General features: G+C 38.5%; 1 protein-coding gene across 1 annotated transcript; it reads left to right on the top strand.

Annotated features, from left to right (window-relative positions):
- The first annotated feature begins 15,035 nt into the window (after positions 1 to 15,035).
- Positions 15,036 to 16,085, top strand: LOC101526662 (trace amine-associated receptor 6). The gene has a single exon (XM_004587327.4). It carries the CDS (start codon positions 15,048 to 15,050, stop codon positions 16,080 to 16,082), a length of 1,035 nt encoding a protein of 344 aa, XP_004587384.2. The 5' UTR covers positions 15,036 to 15,047; the 3' UTR covers positions 16,083 to 16,085.
- The last annotated feature ends 1,863 nt before the right edge of the window (positions 16,086 to 17,948 follow it).

Below are 17,948 nucleotides of genomic sequence, written 5' to 3'. Positions count from 1 at the left end.
TTCATCCTACCATAAAATTGTCTGCTTAATCACTCTGCTAGAGAACTGAATAGACAATTTTACAAAAAAATATTTATAGGGTTAATGTATAAAATGTAAAATTTATAAATAATCAAAATGATAGCAAAATATAATAATCTCATATCTCAAGTTAGTGAATTTGGAAAACAAATTATATATGAGGATAATTAAAGTGTGGAGAATTGAATGTATTTGTAAAAGTTGAACACATGTATATTCTTTTTTGGAAGAATACTATTTAGAATCTCTTTTTTGAAGGGAATAAAAGTTTGTATAAAATTTAAAACATATATCATTTAGCTCTACAATTCCATTTCTACCAAGTAATCCAAAGACAAGAGCCTAGAAAATAGCGTAAGAATGCTCCCTGTATAACATTGAACAATTAAATGAAAAAAAAAAAGCTTAGATCAACATGGGATAGGTTGAGCAAATCAAACTGTGTGTTATGGAGTGTTGTAAAGTCATCAAAAAGTAATAATAAATTCTAAGCAAACTAACATGGGAAATCAAGCACATCATCATTTTGACAATCAACAGACTAATTCAGACTATAAAGCTTTCTAAGCAGTGTTGTCCCCAGGCTCGTACAAAATCTGGTTTGATGACAGACACATTCTATGTGGAGGCACAAAGGACATACATTTATTTTATCAATGAAATTTTTAACACCTATGATAAGATAAATATAATTAAGTGTATTGAAGTTTATTTTGCTATTTCACTTATCTCAGTTCTGATCTTAAACTAGCTTTGCTTTAGTTTTAGAACATATATTTTTTCAGTATATATCTTCAGCATTGCATGTTACTTCCAAAAGTTCAAGGAAATGGAATTAAAATACAATTTTATTTTATGGCAAAAAATTTGAAATCCACACAGATTTTTCATTATACACATTGCTATAAACTTTTTGGAAACTGGGTATGTGTGTGGGAGCTTACCTAATGAAACTATATTGTAGCTATGCAGTAATTCAAAGATATTTAAGTATCTTGGGAAATTATTCCTTATTACTATTGAAGTATTTTTTTTAAAGATTTATTTATTTTTTTATTACAAAGTCAGATCAACAGAGAGGAGGAGAGACAGAGAGCAAGATCTTCTGTCCGATGATTCACTCCCCAAGTGACCGCAACGGCCGGTGCTGCGCCGATCCGAAGCCAGGAACCAGGAACCTCTTCCGGGTCTCCCAGGCGAGTGCAGGGTCCCAAGGCTTTGGGCCGTCCTCAACTGCTTTCCCAGGCCACAAGCAGGGAGCTGGATGGCAAGTAGAGCTGCTGGGATTAGAACCGGCGCCCATATGGGATCCCGGGGTGTTCAAGGCGAGGACTTTACCTGCTAGGCCACGCCGCTGGGCCCTATTAAAGTATTTTTAATGTTTGTAGCAGGCCTTTAAGAACTTCTAATTTTTCTTTCATTAAGTATTCTTTGTGTGTTCCATTCAGGATTTAAGGAAGTTCTCTAGAGTGCTTTCCAGCATCCATTTCTTCCAAGGACACAGAGGAATCACAGTAAGAATTATGTTTGTTAATATGATAAAACAAAGTCCTAAATAGTTCTAGAAACAAGAGTTTGAAAGCTCATCAAGGGTTAGTGTTTGTGGAGTAGGGTTTAGAGTATCACAATTCCCATGAGCAAAGACACCTGATTTTTGTCCTAAGCTATCCTGAGCAGAACTAGGAGTTACTGGAGTTTGCTCTGATGTCTGTGAACACTGACACTTTGAATATCTGAAACACAAACTGAAAACCTGAAAAGTTAGAAAACCTGAGAGTTAGGACAAACAACCTGTAGAAGTATTGACTGAGAGCTGAAATGGGATCTGAAAAATCAGAGGTGAATTCAGAAAGAGAAAGACTGAAAGGGTATTTGGAAGAATTCTATGCACTGGTTTTATTACATGTGTAAATACCAGGTAACTAGCAAATTAAGCTTAAAAAAACAATAACAGCAACAGTAATAATAAAACACCTGAGCGAAGTGAATGATCTAGAATCACTTGCAAAAAAAGACTCAATAAGAGGAGGAACACAGGAAGATATTTTTAATTTCTCTGTTCTTTATCTTGACATCTGTTTAAAAATGTTGCCATTTCCTAGCAATTGTTCATGGAGATTTCCTTTCCCCATCAGGTTGGAGGGAGTATTTACTTTCTGAGACAGAAATGGTGCTGAGTCTGCTCCTTATGGCTGGGGAATGCCTTCCCCAAGAGATCCCACAAACAGCACTAACAGCTGCTGATCTGAAGCCCCAGAGCCCTGATGCTTGTTACCATCCTGGAAAAGAAAAGGTGAAAAAGAAGTGTAAATACTGGATTTACTGAGATTTAATTACAAATGTAAGTGGTTGCCTAAAGAGAAATTTTGTTTTTAGTGAATATGGTTCCACGGTAGCTAAGATTTTTACCTATCACCAACTGTTTATTTGTCCTCTTCACTCCCACACACCATCCTCTGCATAAATTCAAACAACTTGTCAAGAAGAACATGGGTGTGATCAATCTTCACCCTGCGCACACTGCTGCTCTGTCCTTCACTCTGCACTCTGTATGAGGCCTGTACTGCAGGAATTCAATGTTCCTTGTTAATCTGCATGATATCCTACTTCTTGTGATCCCTAAGACTTGGTAGACACATTCCTTTCTTTCTGGGTATCTGTTTCCTATTTTCATGCAACACCTCTCTTCAGTTGACCAGGTCAACTCTAATGTAACCCAGCTGACAAGTTTTCCCCATGCACATTTGGATAAAATTAATTATTGTATTATGTTACTCTTCCATTGCAGTCTATACTTGAATATGTTTCTATCTTACCAATTAAGACATCCTTGTTCTTGCTTGTTCACTTTTCATGTTTTATACCAAAGTTGTAGGAATAAGATACAATATTATGAAAATGAGCAAGCATTTGTTCTGGCGATTGAGATGCCCGTTTGGGATGCTAATCATCTATGTCAGAATTCCTGGATTTGAGACTGAGCTCTGTTCCTGATTCTAGTTTCCCGCTAATGCATACTGTGGAAGGCAACAGTGAAGGTGCAGTGGGTTGGGAACTGACACATCAGGCAGTGGTTCCCAGCTTTGAGCCATGACCCATGGTTATTGTGGATATTTAGGCAAATGAATCACTGCATGGCGGCACTCTGTCTCTTTCTCTCAAGACAAAATCTACTAGAGGAAAGGAAGATAGAGGGGACAGAATCCACTTAATGTGAGTTTCTCTGAAAGCTGACCCCAAGATAAAAATCCCAATGAATGAAGTAGTAACATTAATGTGGCAAAGCGAGACATAGAAGGGCAAGCAGCCGGTGACAAGCATTACCATTAGGGGTGACAAGAGTTAACTTTACTGGGGAAATTAGAAACCAGCACTCATCTCAGAATTACCTCACCAACTTGGCAACAGAGCTAGAAGATTTACACAAAACTCCTGTCAGTTATTGGTTAGGGCAGCTGCCAAGAGTTATCAAATTTGCAGATCCTACCACCTATGCTGTGGGTTGTAAAACCAGCTCTGGAATTAAAAGACCTCAGGTAGACAAATCCAGTGCTGGATGTTGAAATTCAAGGGATGTATAATGATGCAGTAGAAGCAAGAGAATGACAACTTCCATTACAAAGAACAAGCTGGATGCATATCCTGATAAAAACTGTGTTGGCATGGTTTTAAGGAATGAACAGAAAAGGAATGGAGAGCCAACAACAGTGAACATCTGTGGTAATAAAGGCAGAATTTACTAGTGGTGTCCAGGATGCACAATACTGGAAATTAGAGACTTCATGCACTAGGTTTCTAGAATCATCTTTGTCCTTTGTGCACTTCTGTTCTCAATATAGAACATTCTCATCTTTATTGTGTTTTCCCAGTTACAGTTCTTGTAGACAGCATTATCTGAGAGATCCAAAAGGGAAATCTTTTCTATCAGGCTTCGCCCCCACTTACCTCCCCTGAGAAAAAAGAATGGCAAGATGTGATACAGAGGCTTTGGCCATTGGTCACAGACCCTGGGTGTTAAAGATGGCTAAGACGACTCAGATCAAGAAAAGTAGCATAGCATGGAAGAGACAAATGAGCCAGAGACCAACCTAGGTGTTGTGGTAATGGGAAAAGCTGTAACACCGTGTCCAGGCTGGAAAAAGTATGACTGCATCTATTTTAAAGGTTTGGGTATGGGGAATGGACTTAGTGCTAAAATTTGTGAAGAAGAAATATATTAGGATTGGGAGATCTAAAATATTGAAAATATATTAAACCTGTTACCAAGATTATGTACAGTCAGCTAGAGGCTCTGAAGAACGTAGACAGATGAAACTAACTTACAATTGGATCTTCCCTGCTCCTGAAATTTATTTCCTTATCTCATCAAGAGTAGTAATTCAGAATACCAAAGTACGAGAATTTTCCATTATCTAACAAATATACGACATTATCTATGACTGTTTAATATAACCTGCATTAGAAATCTGTGTTGCGCTTAAATATATCCATGTAAATTATCACAGAATTTAAAATATTAAAATGTAAGCAAATCTTTGCAGTGTCCAAATACTCATATTATTGAAATATAAAAATATTTTAGGTGTTCTGAACGCCTCCTCCTCCAAACAGGTAAGTAAGGAAGATGCAGGATATCACAAATTACTAACCAATAGTAATCACTTAATTGTTGTGCCTTTTATATTTACACAATCAAAAAAACCATCAATAAGAATACTTGAAAATGAAAAAAACTCTCCAACGAAGTGGAAAATGCACAATTAAATGGAAAATTTAACACACTGTAGCTCTGAGTTTGAAAATATGCTCTGTACTTGTTCAATAAAAATAACTTAAAAATATGATACATTTTTATATAATCTTGGCAAGCACTAAAAATAATAAATTGCTGTTTATTTGTATAATAGTATTTATTTGCATCATCAGAAGTATAACTACTATTTGGGTCTAATCTCAATTGACTAATCCTCTGCCAAGAACCTTGCCATCCTGTATGGATGCTGGTTCATGTTCTGGCTGCCCCTCTTCCCATGCAGTTCCTTGTTTATGACCTGGGGAAGCAGCAGAGGATGGCTACAAGCCTTGAGACTCTGCACCCATGTAGGAGACCCAAAAGACGCTCCAGACGTCTGGATCTGGATCAGTTCAACTCCAGCAGTTACAGCCACTGGAAGGTGGGGGACAGATTATAGAAAATCTTTCTCTCTGTCTATCCTTCTCTCTGTAAATCTGCCTTTCCAATAAAAATAAATAAATTATTCTAAAAACATTTAAATTTTATATAGGTTTCCAAAAATTTTACATATAAACTACATCTCAATATAAAAATCTATTTAAAAAACATTTAGAATCATTCATCAGAAACCATTTTCAAAGTCTAAGATAAAATATATTTTAGTTATTAGGAGGAAAAGAAAAATGGACAAAGACAAACATATATTGTAAACAGTCATTCTGAAGATTCTTTCTACATTTTTTCTTTGATAGTTTTTCATTATTTCTCATTAAAAACAAACTGGTCAAGTGCAATAGCCTAGTGGTTAAAGTCTTTGCCTTAGTTGTGCCAGGATCCCATAGGGGCACCAGTTTGTGCCACAGCTACTCTACTTCCCATCCAGCTCCCTGCTTGTGGCCTAGAAAAGCAGTGGAGGACAGCCCAAATCCTTAGGATCCTAAACCCACGTGGGAAACCTGGAAAAGGCTCCTGGCTCCTAGCTTCAGATTGGCTTGGTTCTGGTTGTTCTGCCCAGTTGGAGAGTGAGCCAGCAGACAGAAGATATTTCTCTGTCTCCTTCTCTCTGTATATCTGCCTTGCCAATAAAAGTAAATAACTCCTTTAAAAAAAAAGAAAACAGACAAATCAACATTAGAAGGAACTCCCTTTTGCTTACATTTGCTCTGTTCTTATAAATTTCCATGGATAAAACATCTAATGTATTCCTTCCCCCACTTTTTCAAATTAAAATCATTAAAACTAACCCTGTGAGAGAATCAAGATGGCAGAATAGAGTAAGGACACAATTAAACAGATGGAGAAACACTAGCCAGGGTGAAACAGAGAGGACACATTCCAGGGAACAGTAGAGACCAACATCAGAGAGGCATCTGGAGACTAATGGACCAGTGGAAGCAACAGAAACAGTGGTATGGTGTTGCAGTGACCAGATACCCCAGGGGCATTCAGTGAACAGTGATCTGAACTCCACCTGAGGCCAGTACTCCACCAGCAACCAGGTGAGAATGGGAAGTTCACTGGGAGCTCAGGAGATGAACCTAGTAAAGAACTCCTTGTCCTGCTTGTTTATTTGTTTTAACTAGGAGCAGAGACAAAGCAACAGATCCCAAGCTGGCTATGCAGGAACGGGGTGGAACGTCACAGCCCTGACTCCCACTAGTGCCAAATCAGGCACCATTTGTGTAGTCAGGCAAAGGCTTTGGGAAAGGACTGCACATGCACTAAGCTAGGAGCAAATTCATTTCTGCTCAGTGCATTGCACCAATGTGGCATCCTAATGGTTCCACTCAAAATAGGTCTAAATAGCCTCCAGATCTAATGGCCAGCAGATCAAGAACTGTGGCCATGAATGGCACATCAGGTGCCATTTTGTACTGGGTAGCAAAGGTTGTAAAACTGCAGGGGCAGAGTGAGCTGTGCATGCACTAAGCTGGGAGAAAACTCACTGAGTTCAGTGCATTGCACTGGTCCCACATAAAAATAATAATGACTTTGGAATCTTACAACTCAAAATTGATCCATGTGGTCCTCAGACCAAAGGTTTGGTCAGCAGGTTTCAGCAAGATCAGCACTAGCAACAACCAAGCTATTTAGGACACTCAGTATCTCCCTAATCCTGGGACCTGCTCCAATGGAGTGGGAGTTGTACAAACAATAGTGAAGCCACAGCACAGGATCACACAAGGTGGAGAGTGATGTGCCAGGAGTTGGGGCTTCAGAGACCATGGTGGTAGTCTAACACTAGAGCCCAGACCTGACACTTGCTGGAGGTAGTGGCACAAATGATTGAAAGCAAAGAACCATGTACCAACTGCAATAAGTAAATTAAAACTGTAGGCATGTGGGTAACACAGCTTAGAAACCTACTATATGGAGAAGAATCTGCTAACCAGAAGTACCATAACCAAGAGCAAAAGAGACAAAGGCACAATGAATATTACTGATGACTGCCTTACAAACGAGCAAAAGACCTTGCCAACTTCAGAGTTCAAAGAGGAATACATCGAGAAAATGAATGAAAACAGAATTCAGAAATCTCATTATAAAGCTTCCTATCAGCAATGAGAAGTATGCAAAGCAGGCATTCAAGGAATTTAAGGAATATATCACACAGGAAATATCAACAGAAGCAAAATCAAGCAGAATTATTAGAAACGAATGACACAATGGAGCAAGTTTAACAATTCGGTGGAAAGTCTCCCTAACAGAACGAAGGAGGCAGAAGAAAGAATCTCAGAAGCTATTTCTTGTCACAATGAATAAAAAATCAAAAAGCTAGAAGTGGAGCTGGGTCAATCTTAAAAAAATAATTCAAGAATTAAAAGACACTATTAAAAGGCCAAATATAAGAGCTATGGGAGTTCCGGAAGGTGCAGAAAGAGAAGCTTGTCTTGACAATAAATTTAATGAAATAATAAAGGAAAACTTCCCTAATCCGGAAAAAGAATTGGGAAACAATATCCAGGAGGGGCACACAACTGATTATACTGTTCTTATCAGAAAGCCTTATCTATGTGTCATTTATAGATTATCAAAAACATCTTGGACGCCTTAGAATACTCATGACATTCTGTTGCCTGCTGCATAACTATATTTAGTTCTCAATTGCCTTCAAATGATTTTATTGAACTATAGAATTTTTATAATTATAATCTAAAGAGGAATTAGAATGTTGACTCAAAGTAGACTTACTATAATTTTAGACTATTTTCTGTTTTTTTAAAGGATTTAGCATAATTATGATGAAGAAATTTGATGCTAATATTGTGTTCATCTTTTAAAAACTTAGAAGAGAGAGTGAAAGGGAGACAGGGAAAGAGCCAGCCAGCCAAAACTCTGTTTTCTGATTGTCGGCTGGGCTGAGCCAGGGACAGATTCAGGAACTAGGAATTCAGTCCAGCTCTCCCACATTGCTATTATTAACTCAGTGATTTAAGCCATCACTGCTTCCTACCAGGCTCTGTATTAACAGGAAATTGAGGTCCAAAGTATGTCAAGACTTGAACCCAAGCACTCTAAGATGGAATGCAGATGTCACCTCAACCAACGAGCTGAAGGAATGCCCCATCTACCTCTCTATTTTAATCTGTTTGATCCCATACTTTCAATTGTTCAAACCTACTTTTTGGGATATTTCAATGATATTTTTAAGAGTAAGGTAAGCAAAACTACATGCTCAGTTATCTTGACAAGGTGGGTTTTTCCATGATAGATGCCGATTCAGCCACTACAATTATTGCAATGTTGATGTTCTTAAATTGATATTTAGAGTTTGGTAATTGTCCGCTGCCGTTTGTCCTCAGGCAAGTCTTGATGCTTTCCCCTTATGCCTCCCTGCATATCTCCAAGTTTCTTCATCATCCCCAAACTGAAAGACCAATACATGGCAAAGGAAAGCAGCTCAGGTGTTCACTCATTCACCCTGTTAGAATTAGGATCCTCCCTGACTCAGCTTAGCTTACCAGACTGTTTTCTAGTATTTGAATATAAACTCTACATACTGATCCCAAAATCAGTTGTCATATTTTCAAGAGGACTTCATCAGCAACAAATCTATTTTTGATCATTTAAGCATAAAATTAAAAATTAATACAGAACTGATATATTATTATAATGTAGTTATTACTCTTAAAAAGGATTGAGACCTTAAAATGGGTTGTACAGTGGCTTTAAAGTTTTTCAGATATTCAAGAAAAGAATAAAGAAAGGGACTCTTGTCTTTCTTCCCTCCACCTAATTAAGAAACATCACTCATTAAATGTGAGAATGCCATTATTTAATACTCTGAATATAGTGTATCTCAAGCATGTTTATGTTCCAGTTTATCTACTCCTGCACACAGACTTACTCCACTGACTCTCCCTTTTCCATATCTATAACAATCTGAGCTGATATTGTAGTTCTCCATTTCTGGGCTTAAATTCCCACTCAAGAATTATAAAATTCAGATTTAAATTTTAAATCACCCTCAGCTTTTGTATCCCAGTGTTTTCCAGGTCCAGGGATTATCGACCTATAGTAGGGAAAGATGTAGTATAAGTGTCTGCTATCCCCTCTATTCTCTTTTTCTTCTTTAGAAAACAAGAGAAATAGAATGGAAAGGAATTAGAATAGAATGGAATAGAATAGAATAGAATAGAATAGAATAGAATAGAATAGAATAGAATAGAACAGAATAAAGAGGATACTGATAAGGATATAATAGTTTTTGTCATATTTTGTCATGCAGTAGTATTTCAGGATGATCAGCGCTCTCAGTGATGAAGGTGAAGCTATGAAGGCACTTCAAAAATGTGGATATGGGGAAATTAAGAGATTCATTTATTATAGTATTAAAAATTTTGGACTCCATGCATAACTTTCTTTGTAATATGTATTTTCTTTTTTTAAAGATTTATTTATTTTATTACAAAGTCAGATGAGAGACAGAGAGGAAGATCTTCTGTCCAATGATTCACTCCCCAAGTGAGCTGCAACGGCCGGCGCACGCTGATCCGAAGCTGGGGACCAGGAACCTCTTCCGGGTCTCCCACGCGGGTGCAGGGTCCCAAAGCTTTGGGCCGTCCTCGACTGCTTTCCCAGGCCACAAGCAGGGAGCTGGATGGGAAGTGGAGCTGCCAGGATTAGAACCGGTGCCCATATGGGATCCCAGGGCATTCAACGTGAGGACTTTAGCCGCTAGGCCATGCCGCTGGGCCCGTAATATGTATTTTCTATGAACTTTCTAGACACGCTTTTATGTCTGAATTTCAATTTTTTTATATTTTTAAAAGTCAGAGTTACTGAGAGAAAGGAGAGACATAGAGAAGAAGAGAATGATTTTTCATTTACTTGTTCACTCCCCAAATGTCCACAATGGCCAGTACTGGGCCACACCAAAGCCAGACAGAAGTCTCTTCTGGGTCTCCCACATGGTGCAAGGACCAGATGCTTGCACCATCATCCTCGTGTTTTTCCAGGCCATGGGCAGGGAACTGGATCCAAAGTGGAGTAGCTTGAACACTACTGGCACCTATTTGGGATGCCAGCATTGCATGCTGTGTCTTTATCTGCTGTGCCACAATGCTGGCCCATATTTGTGGCTCCTAGCTTAAGTGTCCTGTGCCCATTTTGAACCGAGTAAAGGTGGAATTGTTGAGATTAGTGGGAAGAGAAATAGATTTGTGGGAGGTGAAGACAACATGTCACCATTTCAAATGGCAATGCTGCAATAGGTTCAAGTGGCCTAGAGATCATGCACAAAGTAGTCAAACGGCCTTTTTAGCAGATACCCCATTTAAGAATGTGCCAAGTATCTGTGACACAGAAGTTGAGCAGATAGCATCTATAAAGAGAATAAGTATGAAATTCTGGTAAACTGGGGGAGGGAGATATCTTCTTCAGGGATTCCAGTAGAACTCAGGTTTACATTGCATGACACAGCTGCAATTCTCAGGCTCAATACACACAAGCTAGGACCACCAAGTAAAACCCACAAGATCAAAATATTTTGTTTCCCTGTTTCTACTCTCTTTTTCTCTATATGAAATGGAAGCAGAAAGGGAGGGTGGATGTGGAATAAAAAGCAGACATTATTTCTCCCCAAAATGATTTTTGTTTGTACCTCTTTACTCTGGCAGGGAGCTCAGGAATATTCGAGTACATATGGACAGAAGTTTTAAAATTGAGTTCCCTAAAACTGAAAGTTTTAACACTGCCATTGGTGAGGCAAGTATGATTCCTGTCTAAGACGTGTAAAAGGGATGAAAGGAATAAGATGTAATAGAATACCTTGAAATCTGTCACTGGACCAGAAGTAATTTTTGTTGTTTCTTACCCTACTAATTTTTAGAATTGCTTACATCATTGCTTAAATAAATTGACTACATCTAATTAGTGATCACTGCTCTTCATACAGTTTAACACTTTGACCCCTGCTGTGTGCCTGATTGCTCTAGTCTCTAATCCAAAGAGACAGGGATATAAAACAGTTCTCTTCCCTTCCTCTCATTAACAAACTTCTGAGTGTGGACACTGCCATGGTCTTGGGGCATCATTATCACATCATTTTCTTTCCCGGGTATTAATGAGGGATGTTTCACACTCTCTCATGGGGGAGGTGATTTACTTAGTGGACTTAATTTAGAATGAATTTCAAGAGTCTACAACTTGCAAATTAGGGTCAAGTTTAGATATGAGCCTGAAAACTTTGGCTGATGCAAGATAACCAAAAGTTTGTCTCCCAATGCTGTCCTGAGTGATAGAGTCATAAGCCCACGAGACACATGATTTCTTAATCTAGATCATAAGTTACACAAATCTGTTTAGTGGAGATGGCCATATGAGCAAAAGCAGATGTGTCATATATGTACAAAGATTTTAAAGTCCTTGGAAACTACTTTAAGTTAACATCTCATCTCAGCGCTGGAATTTATTGATTGACAAAGCCCAAACATGGAAGTATAAATTTACCTTGATCCTAACAATTAGTGTATATAGTATTATAGCTTAGGAAGTACAAGAGTTGAAGTGCTACAAATATTGATCCAGCATTTTCATCTATTATAAGGACTCTTTTTATCTGCATTTGCAAGCTGTCTCTCACCTTTGCAGTACTTATCAAGTGCTGTGTTCCAGAGTCAATCTCTATATTTAATTGCTTATAAATTATTTCCTGAGGATGGGCATTAGGATTAAGTGGTTAAGTCACCAGTTTGAACATCCGCACACCATATTAGAGCATCTGGGTTCAACTCCACCTTCAGCACCTGGTTCTGTTTGCTAATGTTGATCCTGGGAGCTGGTGGTGATGGCTTAAGTCATTGAGTTCCTAGCATCAAAGTGGGAGACCTGGTTTGAATTCTTTGTTTCTGCCTTCAGTCTAGTTCTGCTTATTGTGAACATTTGAGGAGTGAAGTAGTGAATGGGAGATCGCCCACTCTCTCTTCCTCTCCCCACTCCTTCTCCTTCTCTACCTCTCAAATAGATATGAAAAAATGTCCAAATTTTATTTATATATTTGTTAAGGCAGAGTGACAGAAGGAAAAAGAGCAAAAGAGGGGAAAAGATCTGTTAGTTTACCTTTTAAATGCCTGCCACAACCAGGGTTAGGCCAAACAGAAACCAGTGCCCAGAAATACCATCTGGGTCTCCTACATAGGTGGCATGACCCCATGCTCTTGGACCATCATATAGTACTTGCTTAGGTGTATTAGCAGAAGCTGTTATCAGCAATAGAGTAGGCTAGATTCGAACCCATATTGCGATGTGGGATGCTGGTGTCACATGTAGGATTTAACCTGTTGCACCCATGTACAACTCCTGTGATACTTTTATTTAATAACAAATCATTTCCCTCTTAAGATTGCAAGCTTCAGGACGGGCACTGCAGCATGATGGGCATAGTTGCAAACCCGGCTGCTGCATTTATATTCCAGCTGCCTAGTAATGTTCCTGGGAAAGCGGTGGAAGATGGTCTAAGTCCTTGTGCCTGTGTACCCAAATGGGAGACCTTGAAGAAGCTCCAGACACCTTGCCACCAGAAGGAAGATCTCTGCCTCTTATGTTCTCTCTCTCTCTCTCTACAATTTTATCTTTCCAATACATAATTTTTAAAATGTGCATGCTTCATGAAGATTTATACACAGCTATAGGCATTCAATAGTATGTTGTAAATAGCTGGAATAATCAATAACTAAACCTCTAAGCCACGGAGGGTGCTACAAAGCTGTTTGTCTACTCAAAAAGGCAAAAGTCATCATATCATAATTTTTTATCACCTGGAAGAATGGTTTTAAGATGTTAAAGGAAGACTGAATTTTGTCCCCAGAGAACATTTGCCAATATCTGGCAAATTCTCACAATTGGAAGCTTTTATTGACATGTAACAGTAGGAATGCTGTCAGACACCATAGACTGTATGGACAACTTTCTATATTAAACAATGATCAAAACTCAAATGTCAATAATGCTTAAATTCAGACACCTGGCACAGGATTGTGTCTAAACAAGTAGATGACATTGATTAGGAATCAGATGGCCAGGTAGATTAATGATAATGCTCACCACTTTTTATAATTCAAAAAGCAAGTTCACAAGTATTGTAAGGCCAGTCTCTCACTAGGAAGAGTCTTATTTCATTAACCAGGAAAATGGAATAATGTTCTTAAACCGCATTATTCTACCATTCTAGGCATGAGAAAGTTGCCAAGGAATCTGTTCCTAAGGGACCTATTTCTGCTTCAATTAAATCTATTTGCTTGTTTGAAAATGCACACTCCCACCCTCCCTCAATACACACACACACACACACACACACACACAACTCATGAAACAAAGAGAGATCATCCAAGCACTGACTTACTACCTAAATGCTTTCAACAGCCATGGCTGAACTGCAGGGAAACCGGATATAAATTTGGGTCTCCCATGGAAGTGGCAGGGACCTAGCTCCTTGAATCATTGCCTGCTACCTCGCAGGCTGCTTGATAGCAAGAAAGTGGACTTGAACTTCAGCAGTCTGATATAAGACACATGTGTCCCAGGTGCCTTCTTAAACACTATGAAAAACACCTACACCAATCTTCTTTTTATTGTCATTTTCTCATGAACCTTTTGAAGTGTCCTCATATCTGCAATAAAAAGCACTGAAGCAAGCAAATCATGATTATGAAAAGGGAAAAAAGAACAACTTTTTTTTTAAGAAAAAAAAAATACCTTTGGGACCAGTGTGGTAGCCTAGTGGCCAAAGTCCTCATCTTGCATGCACTGGAATCCCCGTATGGGTGCCAGTTCTAATCCCAGCGGCCCTGGCTCCTATCCAGCTCCCTGCCTGTGGCCTGGGAAAGCAGTCAAGGACAGCCCAATGCCTTGGCACCCTGTGCCAGCATGGGAGACCCGGAGGAGGCTCCAGGCTCCTGGCTTCAGATCAGCTCAGTTCTGGCCATTGCGAGCACTAAGGGAGTGATTCAGCAGACTGAAGATCTATCTCTCTCTTTCCTCCTCTCTGTATATCTGACTTACCAATGAAAAATGAATAACTATTTTCTAAAAAAAGAGAAAAAAACAAATCTTTAAACTTAAAAGCATTATAGCAACAAAAATGTAAACTAGAGTGAAGATTTGTTTGATAGAATAATTTGCCCAATAATCACTGCTGAAAATAATCTTACTAATTCACACTTTGCACTACAGGGATTTCATCAAGGGATTTCTTTTCCCATTTCATGACTGTTATTTAGTAGGAAGGTCACATCTTGGGGTAGCAATGCCAGACAGATGATATATACATATAACAGGAAGATTAAATAATATTTATGACTAAAACAAACATTTATCAAGGTAAGGCAATAAATTATTGGCGAGTGGAACTCAATCCCCAGTATACTTGCATATTTACAGAATATAATTTTGGGGGGTTATTTATTTTTGTCCCTCTGTTCCCCATGGTCCTATTTTCTTATTACTGTCTTCAGCAGCACGGTTTTGTAGGAATAGGGATTCGTCTCTTGACCTCCTCTTCTTCCCTCCCTATTTCCCTCACACACACTATTTTCTTCCATATTATTGCAATAGTATAGTCCTTCAGCAACAGTCACAAGTCTAACATTCGGCTATTTAAGTGTATCATGGAACTATAGGTATTGGTAATGGTGGAAAACCTAGTCGCATTTTATTTCATTACAGAAAACATTTGGAATGTGTGAATCACTTCCTCCTAACCAGGAGTGACATTTAAGATTATACACAGAAAAACAAATCATACTAAACTTAAAAAAAGAAAACAGGCACCTCAAGTATAATCAACAGGAACATGAGCAGCTCGTCCGTACCCACAGCTGAAGAGTTCTGCTTCGAGAACCTGAACGGGTCATGCGTGAAAGCTCCCTACTCCTTGGCTTCACGGGTGCTCCTCTACACGGTGTTCGGCTTTGGGTCCCTGCTGGCTGTGTTTGGGAACCTCCTGGTGATGATTTCAATCCTCCACTTCCGACAGCTGCACTCCCCCACCAACTTCCTCATCGCCTCTCTGGCCTGTGCCGACTTTCTGGTGGGGGTGACCGTGATGCCGTTCAGCATGGTCAGGTCCGTGGAGAGCTGCTGGTATTTTGGGAGAAGTTTCTGCACTTTCCACACGTGCTGTGATGTGGCCTTTTGCTATTCTTCTCTCTTCCACCTGTGCTTCATCTCCATCGACAGGTACATTGCGGTCACAGACCCTCTGGTGTATCCCACCAAGTTCACGGTGCGTGTGTCAGGAATTTGCATCAGCATCTCCTGGATCCTGCCCCTGGTGTACAGTGGAGCTGTATTTTACACTGGTGTCTATGACGATGGGTTGGAGGAGCTATCCAATGCTGTTAACTGTATAGGAGGTTGTCAGACAGTTGTAAATCAGAACTGGGTGTTAATAGATTTTCTGTCCTTCTTTATACCTACTTTAGTGATGATCATTCTCTATGGTAATATTTTTCTGGTGGCTAGACAACAAGCTCAAAAAATTGAAAATGTTAGTAGCAAAACAGAATCATCTTCAGAAAGCTACAAAGCCAGAGTGGCCAAGCGAGAGAGAAAAGCAGCTAAAATCTTGGGCATCACTGTGGTAGCATTTATGATTTCATGGTTACCCTATAGTATTGATTCATTAGTTGATGCCTTTATGGGCTTCATAACCCCTGCCTATATTTATGAGATCTGTGTTTGGTGTGCTTATTATAACTCAGCCATGAATCCTTTGATTTATGCTTTATTTTACCCATGGTTTAAAAAAGCTATAAAAATTATTTTGAGTGGTCAAGTTTTAAGGAACAGTTCAGCAACCATGAATTTGTTCTCTGAGCAAGCGTAAATAGTTGCAAGGAGGACGCTGAAGATAGCCTTAAAATTTCTAAATCAATGGCACTTTAAAAAGTAAGACTAGTACTGGAGAGTAAGCTTAACAGTGTTCAGATCAGATGGAAACAATCTTTGCTTTCTAGTCTTGCTATGAGATACACCTGGTTGTTACTTCTCCACAAATATTTCAACTTGACCAGTCAGAGCAAATTATATTATCTGATTCAGAGCTCAACACACTTCATTCTAACAAACACCTCTTTTCCCTTTCTTGTTTTAATACACTCATTCTTCCCTTTGTTCTAGTATGTCCTCTAACAATACCTTTATTCTTTGTTTTGTTTCGTTTCCTCCTTTCCTTATAAAGTTTTCAACTTTCTCCCATTCTTTGTTTTGCTTTGCCTCTTTTAGACAAAGAGCCTCATGAGTAGCAGTTTAACCTATTAGTCTTAGGAGAGATCCTAAGATACTTGGGCTAAAGTAAAAACAAGACATTCTACTTCCTATAATTATTTTGGGGTGGTGTGGCTGTTCTTCTTGAAGTTATCAAAATCTACATTAAGATTTGGTCTGGTCAGCACCCTCTGCTGCACTATTCAATATTACTTATTACTTGTTATAGTTAGAGTCTCTAGCTTTATTTTTCTAGAATGAAACTTAGTTACAGCAGAGAGGTTTCATGGTTTATGATCCAGATAGCATAAAAGACATGAAAAGTGAAGATAATATGGTGTCCTAAAAGGGAGGTTGAAAAAAAAAAAGCTCATGAATCTGAATAATTCATGGACTTTGGTGATTCATCAATATGCCATCATGTTTTAATATTGGTTCATTAATTGTAACAAATGTACTCTACTACTTTAAGATATTAATAGGACGATTTGGATTGAGTTAACTGTATTATCATTGCAGCTTTTCTATAAATCTAAAGCTATTTTGAAATAAAAGTATTTATAAACAAGTAGTACATGTAATTCCTGCTTGATGATATCTATCCTATCTTTGTTTGGATCTTATGTTACAAAGTAAGTTTTTGTGGGAGGGAAAAATGGAAATCATGCTAAGAAAATATCATGAGCAAAGAAACAATGTGATTGGATGCTCAAGGAATCTGCAGATAAAACAGTAAACAGCCACCACAGGAAACTTTTTGATATATTCACTGTTTTATATTGATGCTTTGGGTTTTCACCTTTCATTTGATCAGTTGAATTTACATGTCTAAATAGTAGAAATGGGGGCCAGTGAGGTGGGACAGCAGGTGTAGCTGTATTCTATAGTAGATTGCAAACTACGGTTCCAACTCCTCCACTCGGATACATCTCTATGATAATGCATATGAGAAAGCAGTAAAATGTGACCCAAGCCCTTCTGTCTGCTACACATCTGGGAGACCTAAATGGGGTTCTAGCGTGCTAGCTTCAGTCTGGCCACTGGGAAGTGTGGCAGTAGATGGCAGTACCCATTCCTCCATTCTGTCTCTCTCTTCTGTCACCCTGTTCTTCAAACACATTAACAAATAGCATTAAATAGACACTCATGATTTGCATGATTTGCTTGTTTTTAGTTTTAGTGTATAAATTTTATAATATGGAATATGGGACTTTGAAGGAAACAGACAATGCTTTTAATAAAAAAAAAATCTAAGAGCATTCCATGGAGAACTGAGAGTAGAAGCTGAGCAGAACTATGGAGCAGTTATGTTTATATGTGTGTGTGTATAATATTTATATGTTAAATGCACATATGAATGTATATATTTTATGATGTATAAAGTTAATGGGATAATTGAACATACAAAAATTAATCACACACAAAATCAATAGACCTATCTGAAGCAGAGCATTTGGTGAGTCACAATCAATCTGTCCGCCAGTAT

Source organism: Ochotona princeps, chromosome 1 (assembly GCF_030435755.1).
Source record: "Ochotona princeps isolate mOchPri1 chromosome 1, mOchPri1.hap1, whole genome shotgun sequence".
NCBI lineage: Eukaryota > Metazoa > Chordata > Mammalia > Lagomorpha > Ochotonidae > Ochotona > Ochotona princeps.
Note: the sequence above shows the minus strand (reverse complement) of the source record. Positions and strands in the feature narration are given on the sequence as shown.